Genomic DNA, 19,794 nt, shown 5'->3' with positions numbered 1-19,794 from the left:
AATAGAGGAATTGGTATATCCTGTCATGGCAACTAACTCGCTAGGAATCATGGGAAAGAACAGGCCCGAGGAAACGGAGGTGCAAAAACATGTAGTGAAACACAAAGGTCTGCAGAGGCTGTGATTGTAGTCAAATCACAAAACTGCTGGAGGAACTTGGCCAGTCTCGCAGTGTCCATAGGAGGTAAAGATACATTCCAGTAATCGTTTCTGGCCCAAAAAGCAGGAGGGTACCAATAAAATTTCTGGGGAGAAGGGAAGAAAGGGCAGGGGCAGGGGCACAGGCCACAGGTAAAGGGTGACAAACAAATGTCTCCATTTGATACCAGCACCAATAAGGCAATAAAAGTTAAATATCTCTCAAATACACCCCACGCTGAATACCAACAGTAATTTGTCACCTCAAATTGCTATTGTGGTCAGTTTGAGAGAAAACTTACATGCATTAGTCAATTCAGTTTGTTATAGACCAACTGCACTTTTCAGCCAAAACCAAGAATCGAGAATTAACAGCCACTTTTATTGCTTCAGTATTTGCCCTTTGAAGAGTTGAGGAAATTACAGAAGGGCCGACTTATAATCTCTCCACACAAGCGAGTGCAGATGTGGCAAAAGCAACTTTTTGTTTGCTCAGCTGGATCACAAAGATGGAGGTGAATTATTTAGTTGCTGAATAATCTGCGGATAACTGATGCATTTCATCAATTGTAATTTATTCCAAAATCATTTCATTTCTTTCTTGCCAGTTTACCCTTTATTGTAACCATAGAACACTACAGCACAGAAACAGAACCCTTTGGCCCTTCTAGTTGGTTCTGAACCATTGTTTTGGCCTAGTCCCACTGACCTGCACCGAGTTCATAGCCCTCAATACCCTTCCCATCCGAGTACCTGTCCAAATTCCTCTTAAATGTTAAAATTGAGCCCGCATTCACCTCCTCAGCTGGCAACTCTCTGTGTGAAGAAGTTCCCCCCTAAACTTCTCCCCTTTCACCTTTAACCCATGGCTTCTGATTTGTAGCTCACCTAACCTCAGTGGAAAAAGCTGACCTATATTTACTCTGTCTATCCTGGTCATAATTTTAAATATCTCCATCATATCTCCTCTCATTCTTCTACACTCCAGGGAATAAAGTCCTAACCTGTTTAACCTTCCCTGTAACTCAGTTCCTGAAATCCAGGCCAAATTGTAGTAAATCTTCTATCTTATTGATATCTTTCCTGTAGTTAGGTGACCAAAACTTCACATAATACTCCAAATTTGGCCTCAACAATGCCTTGTACAACTTTACCGTAACATCCCAACTCTTGTACTCAATACATTGATTTATGAAGGCAAAGATGCAAATTGTGATTCAAATGTTTATTTAAAGGATTATTAATCTACCAGACTGAAAACTAATGATAAAATAAAATCTCAGTGAAACATCCATGACCTCATGGGAATAACATCAATGGCATTTAAAAAGGATGCCAGTGTCCGCATCTATGCTTTCAAAAGGATTCTCAGCTAATCAGACTTGCAGGTCAAACTATTTTACGATTTACATCAGGAGGATTTTACTGTAGAATGTCAACAACGGACTTCATCCACAGAACCAGGGAAAATCTACACACAAGAGGAAGGAGGCAAACTTTCGACAATGACGGATCCACTCTATCAATACATGATCAAGACCTTCACTTTTAGCTCTATGCAGAGTTTTTCTATTTTTCATTAACTTCTGTTCATCATTTTCAGCATAAAACTTCAACAGTTTATCCTTCTGTTTCTTCAGATCATTGATTGTGGACATTCCAACACCATACTCTTCTGTATGACATCTCACACTTACACTACGGTCCAATTTCGCCAACAACTTGACTTTCCGTTCTGTAAACACTTCCTCCTTTTCCTATCACTGTCATCCATAATACTAACTGCAGGCCTTTTCAACTATATTGTTGTATAGTGGAGCTCTGTTGTTATCAAAATGGTGTCATTCTGTGGTGAATTTTTTTTCAACTTGTGATGTCATGTCAGCACTAAACAAAGTTTGGATTTTGGATCTTTTCAGCTTTCAGATCTTTGGATACAGGATATTCAACCCGTATAATAATTCAGCTGCATGGAACAGAGATAGGACATTGTACCTCTAAATCACTCCATGCACATTGCCCATTTGATCAAATCATTGCTTGGGATCGATGATCATAAATTGCATTATATTCATGTTTCCACTCAAGATTAGAGTGGCCAAATTTAAGGCATTCACCAAAGCACTTACTCTTGTAACAAATGTTATACAAAACAAACCTCGACACAATTCCTACAAATTCTGCACTAGCCTTATTGGTGAGTGGTGGGAGAGCTACTGCCTGACAGAGGCAGACACATGGATTCAATCTTCAAGGCTTTCTGTATGGTGGAAAGAGGCAGTGCACCATCCCAGAGATGGAGAGCACTGAAAGGTAGGTGGAACACAATGTGAGAAAATGTGAGTTTATTCACTTAGGAAGAATATGACACTTGAAAATGGTGACAAACAAAGGGGTGCTGGTTTACAGCGCTGTCTTCATCCTCTGGTTCACAGCAGCAGCTTCTTCCAACTTTCAGGTCCCTGGGACTCCCAAGAGGACTGATTCTTAACCACGTGTGCATCATGCAGGATTTTAACTCCAGGATGCTCATTGAGAGAGAAGGGACCAAAGGTTTAGAGCAAATGAGTCAGCATGACCAGAGACCACTGTACAATCTAGAGTGCCAAGTAACACATTTAATAAATGGACCCCAAAACATTAAGCAGCCCAAACAAAGCAAAGGACATGGATAGAGCACTTGCTTTAGGGGAAATGAATCATATTTTCCCTCAGTCAAGTGGAAGGTTTCATTATTTTGCAGAAGTCACCAAGCATCTTCATTTAAAGGAAAGGCTCTTCCTCTACTTCACTCACACCAGACCCAGACTGTGTTCTCTCTTCCTCCAAACTTCCATCAATTTGGTTTCACATTTCTGAACAACTTTCTTTCACCAGCCCAGGTCAGGTATCAGGGAATTGGTTCACTGCAGTTAAACTGGTCCGACTTTTCTTTCCCCAGCCTTTATTCAGAATCCTGTCTTTTTTCACTTATTCCTTGAGGAAGGGCTCAGGCCTGAAACATTGGTAATATAGGTGGTCCCCTACTTCAGACCCATGAGATTTACAACCGTCCAAAAAAAACTGTACAAATTTAAAAAAAATTAAAAAAATAAGCAAGTATAAAAATTCCGCATTGGTTCCTGGGGATCCTGGAGCTGTTTATTTTGACAAACCAATATGATGGGAGCCATAGGCTGGGCGGACACTGAGACGCCAATATGATGGGAGCCATAGGCTGGGCGGACACTGAGACGCCAATATGATGGGAGCCATAGGCTGGGCGGACACTGAGACGCCAATATGATGGGAGCCATAGGCTGGGCGGACACTGAGACGCCAATATGATGGGAGCCATAGGCTGGGCGGACACTGAGGCGCCAATATGATGGGAGCCATAGGCTGGGCGGACACTGAGACGCCAATATGATGGGAGCCATAGGCTGGGCGGACACTGAGACACCAATATGATGGGAGCCATAGGCTGTGCGGACACTGAGACGCCAATATGATGGGAGCCATAGGCTGGGCGGACACTGAGGCGCCAATATGATGGGAGCCATAGGCTGGGCGGACACTGAGACGCCAATATGATGGGAGCCATAGGCTGGGCGGACACTGAGACGCCAATATGATGGGAGCCATAGGCTGGGCGGACACTGAGACGCCAATATGATGGGAGCCATAGGCTGGGCGGACACTGAGGCGCCACTGCTGCCAAATGTGTTCTATTTTCGGGACACGAAGGCGGTGCCCGACCTGATGTTGAGGTGGGGGAGGTGAGCATAGGCCTCCCAATTCACATCCATTTCGAGATCCAACCAATTAGTCGGAACAGGACCACCTGTATCTGTATATCTTTACCTCCTATGGTCACCACAAGACTGGTTGAGTTCTTCCGTCATTTGTGTTTTGACTACAATCACAGCATCTGCAGACTTTCACTCTAATCTTGTCTGACAACAGGTCAACTCTTATGCACGCCTCACCTATTGCTTCAGAAAGGCAAAAGATTCAGAACAGCAAGCAAAGTTAGCTGGTTTTCTTCATTCCTTTGTGGGATGAAAGTCTCGGATTAAATGAGCATTTATTGCTCAGTCTAACTTAGCCCAAACTGCTCGACTTGCTGGACAAATTCTTCCTCTAGCCGTTAAAAGTCAATCGCACTGACGGAGGTAGCCAGCAGGTTTTCCTCTCCGAAGGTTGTCAGTTAGACACTCAAAATTCCCAAATGCCACAGGAGGATTCAAACTCCTGCTTCTGGATGAGTCCATTGCTCCATTGTTCAATGGCTGGCTTCCTCACGTAACCATGCACGTAGGTATCATCTCCATCACTCCACCGCAGGCAGAATTGGGCAGAAGAATGTTCCAATGGTCCTGTTGAGAATTCTTTCACAAACATGGCAAGACCAGACTTCTGCTTCTCATTTTAACTCCAATTTCTGCCAGTTTACAGTACCATAGACGTGGCCTCCCCTCGATGATCCTCTTTGTGGTCATTATGCTGGTGTACCAGCCATTGAAACATGTCCAAAATAGAAAATAAAATACAATAAACACAAACTATTAAAAAAGCACACATACAATAAACCATATGCAATCCCCAGCCAGCCACTCCACGGGCCCAATCTTCATCCTTCAGTTCCAACAAACATTCTGGCTTCAGTTCAACCCTTTCCTCCTTATTTTCCTCTTGTACCATACTTGGCTTCATCTTTCTCAGAACAAAGAAAGCTACCAACCCTAACAATTTCTCTGCTGCTTATCTCCATCCCTTTGAATCTTGCAACTTCAGTCTATTTTAGTTAGGTTCCTTACCTGCACTTTTAATAATGACCCGGCATCTTCCTTCCCTCCTGAGGGACGCACTGACACTTGGTACTCAAATCACAACACAAGACTTCAGAGCAAGAGTGGGTCATCCGGCCCGTCGAGCCTGCTGTGGCATTCAATGAGATATTGGATGATCTGATCATCCCTGCCTTTCCCCCATATCCCTCAATTCTCCCACTATAAAAATCTATCCAACCTCATCTTAAATATGTTTACAGGTAGCCTCTACTGCTTCAATGGGCTTCAAATTCCACAGATTCAACATCCTTTGGGAAAAGTAGTTCCTCATCCCCATCCTAAATCTACTACCATGAATCTTGAGCCTATGCCCCCCTAGTCCTGGTTTCAAAACCTCAAGCAGAGACACCAAGCATCTCAGGCATGCATAGAGGGGACAATGCAATCTGGTGAAATAGCACAACCACACATTGAGACATCATGATGAATCTTTTGAATACTCTACCCTGAAGGGCTGTGGAGGCTCAACCAATGTTCATTCAAAAGAGAGATAAACCCTTTCACAGTGGCAGTTGAACGTGGATTGAACCTGGGAATTTAGTGGTTCACCTGCCAGTGTGAACACTCTGAACCTGGTTGGGGGGGTGGGGGGGGGGAGGGAGGAGATGCAAATCAACTGGGACTGATACTACCAAGGAGGTAGTCAGGAAGGCACTTCCTGAGAAGACTGAAGCAGGCAAGTCCACTGGTCAACATTACACCAACCTTCTGTAGGAACTCTATCGAGAAGGTCCTGGCCAGGTGCATCACAGTGTGGAATGGTTGCTGCAGAGGAACAGGTCAGACGTCAATCCAAAGGTCCATAAAAGTGGCAGAGAGGATCACTGGGGTCTCTTCCTCCTCTCCCCCACCCCCCCCCCCAATCAACATGATCTGTGGAGATGGTTGTCTGAAGAGGGCATGCAATATCTTCGAGGACCCCCTTCCACCCTGCACACAGCACCTTTCAGGGAAGAGATACAGGAGCATCAGCTAGCAGTACCAGTGAATGGCCAAAGGAACAGCTGACACTGACCATCCGAGACTTTCATATGCACAAAATGATATTTACTTATTTGTATACATGAAATACTTGTCTGGTGTGTCTGTGTGTTTTGCACCGAGGACCAGAGAACGTTGTTTCATCAGGTTGCACTTGTCCAATCAGATGACAATAAACTTGACTTGATGAACAAAATTTTAGTATTAGATGTAAAGAAGGGCGAGTTTGCAGAAAGAGTAGCAAGCCCAAAGTTGTGGCCCGAAAGAGTAGCAAGCCCGAAGTTGTGGCCCGAAAGAGTAGCAAGCCCGAAGTTGTGGCCCGAAAGAGTAGCAAGCCCGAAGTTGTGGCCCGAAAGAGTAGCAAGCCTGAAGTTGTGGCCCGAAAGAGTAGCAAGCCCGAAGTTGTGGCCCGAAAGAGTAGCAAGCCCGAAGTTGTGGCACGAAAGAGTAGCAAGCCCGAAGTTGTGGCCCGAAAGAGTAGCAAGCCCGAAGTTGTGGCCCGAAAGAGTAGCAAGCCCGAAGTTGTGGCCCGAAAGAGCAGCAAGCCCGAAGTTGTGGCCCGAAAGAGCAGCAAGCCCGAAGTTGTAGCCCGAAAGAGCAGCAAGCCCGAAGTTGTGGCCTGAAAGAGTAGCAAGCCCGAAGTTGTGGCCCGAAAGAGTAGCAAGCCCGAAGTTGTGGCCCGAAAGAGCAGCAAGCCTGCAGTTGTAGCCCGAAAGAGCAGCAAGCCCGAAGTTGTGGCCCGAAAGAGTAGCAAGCCCGAAGTTGTGGCCCGAAAGAGTAGCAAGCCCGAAGTTGTGGCCCGAAAGAGCAGCAAGCCTGCAGTTGTAGCCGAAAGAGCAGCAAGCCCGAAGTTGTGGCCCGAAAGAGTAGCAAGCCCGAAGTTGTGGCCCGAAAGAGTAGCAAGCCCGAAGTTGTGGCCCGAAAGAGCAGCAAGCCTGCAGTTGTAGCCCAAAAGAGTTGCAAGCTCTAAGTTGTGGTACAGTAGAGAATTCAGAAAAGGACCAGGATATTAAGACAGCAAAAAAAAAATTAACCCAAGAATAGACGTAAAGATGAAGTAGACTAATATAAATAGTTCCTTTGCTTTTCTGAGAAGTAGTAAAAATAATAGAGAAATTAATAGGTCTGAAATTTAATAAATCCTTAAGCCTGACCATCTGCATCCAGAGTACTAAAAGTAGCTAAAGTAATCGCAGATGCCTACTTGTCATTTTCCAAAATTCTATAGGAGGACACTCGGAAGTTGGAAGAGAGAAAACAGGAAAGGACAGACCATCAACAGTAAACAAACTGGTCCATTACAAAAGAGGTGATATTAGGATGCTTAGAATACATCAATGCATGACTAAAAGGTCAGCATGTATTTAAGGGAAATTGATATTCACTTTTGAGGACAAAACTGGAAGAACAAACAAGGGAGAACCAGATTTCCTGGAATTTCAGGCAGCTTTTTATCGAGTTTCAAATTAATGGCGGTCCTGCAGACCCAGGGGAGCAGAGGCAGATACTCCGTTCACACAGTCATTAAAAGACAGGAACTAACTGCCTTTGAACCGCTTCACTTACCTATGTGAATGCAACAAACACTGGATGGGGGGGGGGGGGGGGGGGGGGTCATTTTCAACTTGTGTACTACCCGCCAAGGTGGGTGGTATCAGAGTCGTTGTCTGGGTCCAGGATGGTCGATGGCTGTGACACATTGATGACATTCTTGAAATGGCAGCAATGAAGTTGCGACAAAGTCACTGCCCAGCACAAACATTATCCATCAAACAGGATGCCATCGCTATAATGCTACAGGTCCCACCTCCTTTCGCTCCAGAATGCTGGGTGGCTACATAAAAGGTTGCACTGACCTGGTTTCTCTTAGTTCAGTGTGAACAACCGACCCGGCTTTAAACACAGATTATTTACACGCCAATTAAATGGGATTTCTGTGTAAAAGGAGTAACAATCTGTTCTGAAGGGTTCAACCTGGTCCGAACACCAGTAGTTCCTTACAGGCTTGTTAAAGAAGCCAACAGTGTTTTAATTAAAATCGTTCAACCACGGAGGTCTGTGCCCAAGATGGCAGCTCCTGTGCTTGGCAGAAGCCATGAAGGGTTGCAGGCACTGGTGGAGGTGTGGACCGGCACAGGGCACCAGAAATGGGGCAAACACCCTCCCCCCAACCCCACTGAGAAGGAGAAACAGAGATGACGACCCTACAGGACAGTGACCATGGCAACGGACCAGCGAGGGCCTCAGCGGCTGAACAACCCTCACAGGCTGTGGGCAACATGGTCAGGGTACCCACATGAGTCGTTGGAGACTGGCTCATGGGAAATCGGTATTGGAGCCAGGATTTGAGAGGGCACCGATGGCAAGAAGGGACTTCAGCACTGACGGCTTCCTCATTGTGTCGGAGGTTTGGATCTGGACCTCAGCTGCCGAGGGTTTAAACAGGAGTTTGTGCAGCTGCATAGGCTGCAGGAGCGCTGGAGGCAAATCCACGGGCACTCAGACTCTGAACAAGCTTTCTTTTTCTAGAATCTGAATTTCTTGAACATGTGTCATGAAATTTGTTGTTTTGCAGCAGGATTATGTGCATTACAGGCACAAAAACTGCTACAAATTCAATTTCCGTAAACGCACGATTTAAAAAAAGAATTTACTGTAAGGGGTGCCAGGTAACACCAACTTGCTGTATGGCAGGCACAAGGCAATTCCCTTTTATTTAACTATTTGGTATAACTACATGAGAAAAGAATCTAGAATAGGAGGTGAGCAGGCAATGTTAAAGCACAGGATTCGGGGGAATATATTGGCACAGTGTGAAGATCGGTAGGCAGGAAACATGAGTAAGCTGGTCTTTTGGAATATCAGGTAGTATAACAGGAATCAGCGCTCAGGGCCCAGCTGTATGGCTGTGATTTCTAAATCTGCCGATGAGTAGAAGCTAGGTTGGTGGGATTGAGAAGTGTGGATAGTGCAGGTGGTTTGGATAAAGGAGTAGGTAAATAAATACATGGCAGGTGTATTACAACCTGGATACATGTGGGCAGCCATCGTGGTGGGAAAATAAAGGCAGAGTGTTAGTTAAATGTTGATAGATTGGCAATCTTTGTACAACAATCACCAAAATAAAACATGCAAGTGCATCAGTTGTTTATTTCATAAGGAGTTTCTAGGTAGAGAATCAAGTCAGCTAAAACTTCACAGATCCTTGGTGAGACCATACCTGGAACGGTGTACATTTATCGTCTCCCTACCCATGAACATAATTGCCAGAGAATACAAAGGTGCAAGATAGAAGCATCAGCCCCTAAGAGCATTTTGCTCACACCTCTATGAAGGGCTCAACCCCGAAACATTGGTTATGTACATTTATCTGTTTCACCTGCTGAGTTTCTCCAGCATCGTGTTTTGACTTCAACCCATTGTCTGCAGACTTTCATGTTTTACTTCTGCAAAGGCTCAGAGACGGATACTGGGGTAGCAGGGATGTCATTAAAATGTACAAAATTCTAAGACTCAATGGTTGGAGACATGAAGATCTCTGCCCAAACCAAAGGTCATGGTCTCAAGGAGATGAGAAATTTCTTTCCTCTTTTGCAGTCATCAGGTTTCCAGTTGCCACAATCACTACTTTGACTAGGCTGAGCCATTTCCAACAACTGCCTTTCTCCTTGATTACTAATATCTTCACAGAATGGGTATCTTTGACATTGCGCCCACATGGGTGGCCTTGAGCTATCGCCGTCTCTTGCTGTAATTCCCCATCTCATTGTGACTTTTTACCATTTGCTTTCAAGCCTCTTCCAATGAGATACAAGTAGGAGTAACACATCTTATCTTCCAACTGAGCCCTCAGGACAAAACAAATTCAACAATTTCACATCACTAGCCTTTCTACCCGTATCAGAACGGGACAGTTGAACGACCAGCAAACATTAATTTTAACTATTTTCCCATCCCCTGAGATAAGCCATTAGCCTACCTGAAATTGGTAATTTCATACAACAATCACACTACCAGGGATTCCAGTCCATACAAAGCCAATAACAAATCGATGCAGCCATCACGATTTCCATGGTGAAATATCAGCCTAGGAGAACTTGTATCATGTGTAGCAGAAATTCATGGAAATACTTATTGATGGACTGTGTTTCCATGCAATTTAATCATATGATTCAACATACAATAAATTCTATGCAAAAGTAAAAGCAAATTGAACTCTCACTTGATCTGAAACTTGAATCAATTACATCATGAAAGATAGTGATTGACAAGTCTACTTTTTGTCAAGGTCCTTTCTTTTCAAACAAATAGTACTCTTGTATTCTGCAATGATGTAACCATCAAGATAAAAGAGAGAATTGTCGAGAAAAGGTGCATAATTAGGAAATTCAGAGGTTAGGATCTTAGAGTTAACACAAAACAATTCTCATTCTACCCCCCTTCCGATTCCTAAATACAAATATTTCCAATTCTGATATTGGACATATCCGGCTCTTAAACCTGATCTGGATGAACTTCATCTCCCCTCAGCCCTCTATGCGTTGCTGCTCGCCCCAGGCGACATTTTGGACGGCTTCTGTTTTACGATCTTACAATGGCTATTTTAGGTGTTCACTCTCCTGCTTAAGAGCATGTCTCATTTGATGAAATGCAAGCTCCCTGCTCAAAACACGTAATGGTTCAAATCTAAATATAGATGCTACTACACTTTTCTCCATACGTGAGGGACAAACACTGCTGCAGAGAAAGTGGTCTGAAATGACTGTGTGGTGGGAAACCATGGGCTCCAGTGGGGAGAGAGGCAGGCTGCCCACAGGGGACATCACTGAAATGGAAGTGGTGCATGATGTTTTTTTTTGGCAGCAAAGGTGAAATTTACAATCTAGCCTAGTTACAAGTGTCACTCAGAAGAAATGCAGCTTCCCAATCATTAATTCATTTCCACTAGAAGGGGCATTCCTGACCAGATGAGCAGCAGAATAAACATCTTCATGCCACAATGGAATTGTAAACTTTGATCTGATCTCATTACTGTCAAGTTCCCTTCCTGACATAGGCTGTTGTAACTGAGGTATTTGTTCAAGCCTACAGGAAACTGCACAAAGTACCCATCAGATAAGGGAAACCATCAACGAGTACAACCAACTAGAAATAGGACACAAGCCTCCACATGACAGCCCATCCTCACTCTCCAGAGTGAGTGGTCCTCAATAAAATGCTACAGCTGAAGGACCAAACTGCATTAGGCCAAATGTTTGAACGCACCGGAGGCAGATCCCATTAAAAAGTGAAAAGATTTTGATTTATAAGCAGGTGTCTCTTTCAAGGACTTCACTACCCAGGCCATACCCTTCTTCACACCACTACCATCAGAAAGGAGTACTGAAGACAAACACTGAGCAGCACAAGGACAACTTCTTCCCTTCCGTCATCAGATTTCTGAATTTACACTATTTATTTTGAAATGTAATTTATAGTAACACTGGTGATGCTACTGGAAAACAACAAATTTTGCCACATGTTCATGACTATAAATTCTGATTTACATTCTTGAGTATAAGGACGGCTGATTCCATGCAACGACATGAAAAATAATCCCAATAAACTCTGGAACATGTTAATCCAGTTACAGATGTTAGAGGAAGTATAAAAATAACCAAATAGACATGTCATCTTTTACCACTGGAAATATGATGTTACAAACATAGGACAAGTGGGCCGAAGGTCAGATGAAGGGAGTGACATTATCAATGCCGCAGCCCCCTCCACGGAAAAGATGAAGCTCAAGCTACAGCTTCAAAAGTATCCATCCCACCAATGAAATCCACCTGCTTCAACCTCCAGAGCCCACTTTCAGAGCTGGACTGCTCGTATTCCAAAGCCTTGTCAGGGTATTGACTCTCAGGTTTCTATGAAAAACACACTGATTCAACTTTTTTTTTTTAAATTTCTCCCCGCCCTCCCCCCCCCACCTCACGTTAATGCTTCCATAATCTTTCTGAGCTGTTAGGTGCGCGGACATTAACCTTGAATCCCAGGAGGCAATGGGATATCCCTCGAAAGCTGAGTATAAAGTCACAAACACTGCAAAACATAGCAGGATTTAGCTTTCTCCCCCAAAAGGGAGGGAAAATGACAATGTGCAGCCCTTGTAAGTGACATCACGGTTAGCGCCAGGGACTGGGGTTTGATTCTGCCGCTGCCTGTAAAAAGTTTATACGTTCTCCATGTCTCGGTTTCCTCCCACCATTCAAAACGAACAGGATTAATTGGTCACATGGGTGTATTTGAGCGGAGCAGACTCATGTGCCGGAAGGGCCTGTTATCCTACTGTATCCTAAATAAAAAGTTAAATTAAATTCAGAATGCTAACATGGCCCCATTCAAAAGTATCCTCGATTTGAACTTTATCAATTATTCCGGTCACATTAATTTTCTTGGAGACACAAATTGTTCTGTTGCAACCAATCCACAATGACACTACTTTGAATTGATCAAAAAGGTTTTTTTTTAATTTGTTCCCCTCCTGCTTTAGTACCACTAGCCTTCAACTTTTAAGAGACAGGTTTACTTTGATCCAGAAAAAATACATTACTCTGTAGATTAAACTGGAATCAGTCTTCAACGTGCTAAGTTCCCATGGTAGCTCCATGATCAAGTTTATTTCCCATTATTTGGCATGAATCAAGTGTGACCTCGACAACAGTGTTTTTCCTTCTTCCCCCCCCTTACACAAGGTATTTATTTTTAAAAATTTTTAAAATTCACACATACCATGGTAACAGCCTTTTCGGCCCACAAGCCTTTGCCATCTAATTACACCCAAATGACCTACAATCCCCTGTACGTTTAAGGGTTGGAGGAAAACAGAGCCCCCAGAGGAAACCCACGTAGACAAAGGAAGAATGGACAAAATCCTTACAGACAACATGGGATTCGAACCCTGGTCCTGATCGCTGTCACTGTAACAGCAAAGTGCTAACTGTACCACCCCTTAAAGTGAAGGAAACTTTGATAGGGTTAGCTATGGGTTACCATATTATGAGACTGGATTCAAAGACAAACTTTCTTTGCTATTTTTCATGAACTGGAGGCCAGAGATGCTCAAGGGATTTACCTGTCGCTCCCCACATTGCAATAATGAAATACTTCAGAGAATACAGAAACCTTTTAGCTTAATAGACTGTTCCAAATTTGATTTAACTATGGCAGCTTGTATCTCAACACGGCATTCACAGCCTTCTGGTGAGAATTTTACACTTTAAACTTCCAAAATCCTTTTCCAGTTCTCAATTTCACTACAGGTAGTCCCTCAACTTATGACCTATGTGAGTTACATCCACCCACACACATGACTGACATTTTTTTAAAAACTACATATGCTGAGATTCTTCATTTGTTGAAAGTTTTTTTTTGAAAAATTGCTTTAATACCTCGTTAAGGTGAGTTATGACCAATCCTTTGGTCCCAATTATGGTCGGAAGTTGAGGACTACTTGTACTGAAGAGTACTAGATGAATTTTGAAATTCAAGATCCTTTCATTGAGTACTTCATTTATATACATATATATAATTTTTTTTGCAACACCATTGTCTCTTCAGGGTATATCAAGAAGAAATGCACTAATTGCTTGGCCATAAACAATAGTGCAACTCTCTGCCCAGGGCAGTGCACAGTATCAAAATACTCGATGCAGTTTGTCTTGTGATTTATGAAATTTTGCTCTAAATATTTTCGAAGAATGAAAACCTCTTGTAAATTGAGGAGTATCTACACCAGAGCAAACATTTACACTGAATGCTAACATCTTGAACACAATTAGACCTTCTAAATGCAAGGCAAACTAAATTTTGCAACTTTGAATATGCCTCATCATTCATGTGTATGTTGTTTGTGAAACTTCTGCTGGGGCTATAGAATCAGCTAAATGAGGATTCTATCGATCTCGCTGGCAATGAAAGAGCTCAACTACTTCCCCATCCAGACAGTTGCTCAATCCACTTTGTATGACAACCTGAGGGCATGTATTTGCAACTTTAATCAAGATAGGCGGTGTCTCAAGAAAGCAGCCTCTATCCTCAAAGACTCAAATCCACCCCCCCTCCCCACCACCCAGGCCATGCCCTCTTCACTCTGCTACCATCAGGGAAAAGGTACAGGAGCCTAAAGACAAGCACTCAATGGCACACGGTCATCCTCTTCCCCGCTGCCATCAGATTCCTGAATAATCAATGAACCACAGACACTGCCTGACTTTTTGTGCACTACTATTTTTAATTATAGGAATGCTGTAAGATGGCTATAATATGAATGTTTGAACGATCATGTTGCTGCAAAACACTGAATTTCATGATTTGTTCGTGACAATAAATTCTGAAAGATTATTTCATGTTATCTTCTGCTCTGTGGTCAAAAATTGAACTAAGGACAACTTTCCTTACAAGAAAACAGTTCAAGTTGTGCTTATTATATACCAGTGAACGTATTGTGACAGACATAGGAAATCCAAATACTTCTGCATTCAGTATGATAACAGGTTTCAGCAATACCCCTTGTTCCCACTTGTTACAAAAGCGCCATCACTCACTGGGGAAATTGCCCACCAGGCATCATCCCAGCCCCCTATCATTAGTTGCAGACCCAGTGCACAAGAGTTGGCAGGCCACTTGAATATAGAGGGTGAAAGGCAACACACACAGCAAAGTGTAGGGGAGCTCCATACTGCCCAAAAGTAGCTGCTGACCATCTTTCCGAGATCAGAAGGATGACCATTCGTCTGGCCACAGTCGAAACAATGAAGTCGAGATCGACAGACCTTCGGGAAAGAATCCTCAGTCTGCAAAACTTCATGCCAACCCTGTAATGGAAACAGTGGGTGCTCAGCAAAAGCCGAGGCAAAATGCTGTCTTGTGCCATGAAGGTCAGAGCAACTCCAAGAGGATAAGAACGCAATAGGAGCAGGAGTCAGCCATCTGGCCCATCCAGCCTGCCCTGCTTGTCACGATCGTGGCTGAACTGGCTGTGGACTCAGCTCCACCTACCTGCCTCTCCCCACAACCTTCAATTCCCTGACTGAGAAGAATCGATTTGCCTTAAATATATTTAACGATACAGTCTCTGCTGCTTCTTTGGGCAGATGGTTCCAGAGATTCACTACTCTGAGTGCCAGTTCCTGATCTGCCTTAAATCTAATCCCTTAAACCTTGAGGCCATGTCTCACCTGGCAGTGGATACAACTTTCCTACTTTATCTTATTTATACCTTTCATTATTACATTTCTGTAGGATCCCCTCTTGTTCCTCTAAATTCCAGCGAGCATAGCCCCAGGCAGCTTAACGCCCCCGCCAACACCATAGGCCAACTGTTTCATCTTCACAATCAACTCAGTGAGCCTCCTCAGCACCTCTCAAGCCAGGAATGGAGAGCTGCTTGCAGTACTCCAGATGCGGCCCCACAAATACCGTGCAAAGCTGCAGCAGAACCCCACTTTTACATTCAAACCCTACAGCAATGAAGGCCAGTATTCCAATTGCCTTCCTGATCACCTCTTGGAACCTGCAAACAACTACCTTCAGTGATTCACGCTCGAGCACTCCCACGTCACTCTGCACAATCTTTCGCCATTTAAATAATCTAATTGACTAGCGAGGATTGCCCCCTATTTTCCAATTAATTTTAAATTTGTTGAGTGTGCATTCTCTCTAGCATCATGGGTTTCATCATACAACACTCCAAACTATCTCAGAGTGCTGCGAGGCTCTGCCAGATGAAGGGGAGATGGAATTAGACACGGGCTGTTGCTACATTCTGACTGGCACTGGACTTTTACTAACTTGCCAGTTCCCAAAGCAAAGTTTCAGTGCGCGCTGAAGTGGACGGGGAAGAACTCTTAAATCAGTGGGGTTGTTTTTTTTTCCTGGAATAATAAGATATGCACCAATATGCCTTTTTGACTTTAAAAATATCAACCACCATTAGATATTTACAATGACATGAATTTTCCCCATCGATTTGCTGAATTTCAGGGATTTTTATTTGAATTTTTAAAAAATACCTTAATGGGACCATAACCATTGTCACTGTAAATTTTTCCAAAAAAAAAAGCACTTTACTATAACCACAGCTCCAGGACTCTGCTTTGTCCACAAGCAATCAGGCACCACTATACATACAAAGTAGCTTCATTTTCATACTGCATGCTCTTGAACCATAAGGACCACAAGACACAGGAGCAAGAATAGACTTTTCAGCCCCCCATTCAATCATGAGCTGATCCATTCTCCCACTCAGTCCCACTGCCCGCCCTTCTCCCCAGAACCTTGTGCTCTGGCTAATCAGGAACCTGTCCATCTCTGCCTTAAATACACCTGTGGCAGCAAATTCCACAGATTTACCATCCCTTGGCCGAAGAAATTCCTCTGCATCCTGTTCGAAGCAAACACCCTTGAAACCTGAATTGTGCTCTCTCCCACCATGGGAAACAACCTATCTACCATCTACTCTGACCACACCTCTCAACGTTCAAAATGTTTCAATGAGACCCCCCCCCCCCCCCCCCATTCTCCTAAATTCCAACGAGGGTTCAGGCCGGAGCTTTCAAACGCTTCTCATGTGAATCATCCTTATCAACCTCCTCTAAACCGTTTCCAACATCAGCACATCCTTTTGTTAAATGAGGAGCCCAAAACGGCTCCTAAAGCTCCAAGTGAGGTCCCAATACCTTCACTCAGGGGTCAGCTGTTCTCCCACAGAACATGAAATTGTGCTCACTTAATTGTGGCAGGTAGACCCCAGCTTCACGTGGACCTGCTGGCTGGAGACTCACTACAACTCCCTTTCCTGCCCAGAGGTCATTAGGTTGATCAGTGCTCAAGCATCGATGCTTCACTCAAGATCAGACTACTTAGGACAGAGAGAAAAGGGAGGAATTAATCGATTTCACAACTTTGCAAGTCAACTAATCCACAAATTCTTTTTAAAAGTGCAAATTTTAAAAAGCTGTAGATGCTGTGAGTCAGAAATCACTTGAAACATCCAGGCAGCTCCTGTGGAATTAGTCAAGGTTTCATTGTTCGATGAAGTGTCTTGGAGCTGAAACATTAACGGTTTCTTTCCACAGCCGCTGCCCACCTGCTGAGTGTTTCTTCCTTAAGTGCCTACTGCAGTTACTCACTTGACAACTCATTTTCAACCCATTTTCAGGTTTCAGAAATAAAACTCCAAGAGTTTCTTCTGCCAGACTCATTAACAGCAACAAATTGTTTACCATACATTCTTGTGTAAAAGTTTGCCTTTATGTCTGGCCAGAAAATCAGGGATTTTCACTATAATTACTGTATCCCTGAATGGTCACATAATGCCGTAACTACCATTACATTATGCAAGCCTGAACAATTTGTCTGCTTGCTATTTGCAGAGGTAAACGGTCATGAGTAGGAACACAGCGAGACGAAAATTTATATTAGCCCACGACCAAATCAGCTCTGGGTATATTGCACCATCATTCCTTATGTATGGTAAGCGAGGCCTATGTACATTTACAGTACTTCACTACAAGTACCATATCTCCGAATTGGTACTTCATGACTGTACCTTAAAAATGATGGTACATTAATACAACGCTTGGTCTACCTACCATTCAAAGTGGTAAACGCGCCTATGGATAGCAGCTAGGTCGATTCGGTCAAAATGCATCAGTGGGAGTCACAGATTAAGATCCTCTTTCCTGGGCCCAACATGCCAGTGCATAGTGAAGAAAGCACATCAGGGGGTCTCTACTTTCTCAGGAGTTTGCGATTTTTCTGGACTATTTTGAAATGTTAAATTTATGGGATTGAAATTGACAAAGGGCCAAGGCCTTGAATCTCCAACCTTGGTTTCAACACGACTGTCGCGAAGAGGCAGCAAATCTGAATTTCTGCATGCCACCAAGTTATTTCTCCCCCATCCAAAACCCAGCAAGTTAAATCTGAAATACTTACCTGTACCTTGCACTGGTAGGCATTTTGCAGATGTTCCAACTAGCACCAACATGCCAGTTCCCATCTGTTAGTCACACTGCTGGTAAAACAACCGATGTTTGCATCCCCAACACCAGAGATGCATTCTTAAATGCCACAGGAAGGATGACTGGCCTTGAGATCGGATAATGCTCAAAACATTCTGGAAGAGGGGAGACCATTCTGCCAGTACATGGCCGTCAACTCAAAGTAACTAAGTAACTCTCTAACTAGACAAGCTAAAGGAGGAAGAACCAAGTCAACATCTACCACAAGCCAGTCTTGGAATAGGTGGGGCGAGGGAGGGAGGAATTGTGGCCGGGGAAAGGAGTTCATGTTTTCTGCTGATTGCCAGATTCATCATTAAAAACCTTGTTGTTAAATTCAGCTTCTGATTTTATACATCTTGGCTTGTATCAATATTGTCTCAACACTGCCACAGACATCTTAAGCCAAACTGCACATGCTTGAGGAAAGTGAAAGGCGTTAATTCAGAAAAGATCAATGTGCATGCTCGCCTATCAGTTAGCGATCAGAAATTCAACCATTTTACAAATGCACACATCCCGTGTCAAGATGGTGCCATAAGCTTCATTTGAAATGGAATGTACAGGTCCCACCTCTTGTTATGACTGAACACTGAGTATTTAGTACTTACGGGGCATGATTCCCTGGCTGGCCAACTCTTCCCGTGTGCGCCGTTGCTGAAGCTTCAGTTGCAGTACTGCTGGAGAAAAGGGAGAGGCATGATTAGCGTGGCTAATCGAGTGCTACAACGGGCCACTTTGAGCAAGTTCTCCATTCCGAACTTTACTTTTTGCAGAAGTGCTAATAAATCAAGCGTTTCCGCCCATCTGCTTCTGTGTAGGAAATAACAAAACTGCCTGTCACTTTGATAAGAGCTACAGTAAAATTTTACAACTTTGTTATAAATAAGCGTCAAGTGTGTAAGTTTTCTCCCCACTGCACTTTTCAGTACAAAGCTTTGCAACTTAAAAAGTGTGGCTTCCATGTAAACCACAAAACAGTTCTGAAAGTTAGCATAGTACTGCACTTTATAGCAGAGCAGGACCTGAAATTCTGATAGAGGTGCAAACATCAAACCTCTACACAATCCAGAGGATGGCTGGGAAAGATGAAGCAACCTCATTCTGTTCAAATATAGGCCTGAGATCCCACCGACATCACCAATTATTTCATTTTCTTCCATGACCTAGAAAGCCCAGTCCACTTCAGCCCCAGTTTTCATCCCAACTCCTCCATTTCATTAATGGCCATGTTCGAATTTGAAATCGCAAGTTGCACTCAACTAAATATGATTGCATGCTTCTACTGTTCCTTCTTTGTTCCTTCAAAGGCTTAGATACTCCAACTGCAATAGCTAATTCATTGAGTGAGCTCATCCCTACCCATCTCCAGTGCCTGAATCACATGCAGCCCAGTCACCAGAATTGGGTTCAGTTAACTGTAACAACACCATTATTCCCTCAGGCCCAAAATGCTTTGATGGAGTTCAACAATTCTTTCTGGTATCCCAAAGAACCTCGAATCTGATCCCAAGTTTGACCTACCACATCACCCACACAGGACCAGTTTAAAGACAATGCCTGCTAAGAGATAGGCAGTCCAAGCAGGAACACAAATACAGGTCATTTTATATAGTCATTAAACTATTTTTCCCTCTTTGACTGATTAGCTACCCTAAAGAAAAATAGGCCAGCCACCCTAAAAAAAATATAGGCCAGTGGTAACGAGTCCAATGGTGAGAATATCCCTGAACAAGCAAAACCCAAAGCATTAACAGCACAAAACCCAAATTTAATTCTGACCATTCCTACCCAAT

The 19,794-nt window shown here is 43.5% G+C and overlaps 1 protein-coding gene across 9 annotated transcripts in view; it reads right to left on the bottom strand.

Annotated features, from left to right (window-relative positions):
- LOC138749030 (myocardin-related transcription factor A-like) overlaps positions 1-19,794 on the bottom strand; it is a 158,484-nt gene that overhangs the window by 59,578 nt on the left and 79,112 nt on the right. For 5 of the 9 annotated variants that reach the window (XR_011348374.1, XM_069910060.1, XM_069910056.1 and 2 more), the window contains exons 4-5: positions 18,610-18,678; positions 5,676-5,735 (exon numbers count right to left, since the gene is read on the bottom strand). Coding sequence is in view for 8 of the 9 variants with exons in the window: in XM_069910060.1 (XP_069766161.1) it covers positions 5,676-5,735; positions 18,610-18,678 (129 nt within the window). In the remaining variant the exon portion in view is untranslated. Of the gene's footprint in view, positions 1-5,675; positions 5,736-18,609; positions 18,784-19,794 lie in introns of those variants that run through there. The other 4 variants (XM_069910053.1, XM_069910054.1, XM_069910055.1 and 1 more) reach the window with 4 other exon arrangements.

The sequence above is a fragment of the Narcine bancroftii genome, chromosome 13 (genome assembly GCF_036971445.1).
Source record: "Narcine bancroftii isolate sNarBan1 chromosome 13, sNarBan1.hap1, whole genome shotgun sequence".
Lineage (NCBI taxonomy): Eukaryota > Metazoa > Chordata > Chondrichthyes > Torpediniformes > Narcinidae > Narcine > Narcine bancroftii.
This window is presented reverse-complemented; position numbering and strand designations above follow the sequence as displayed.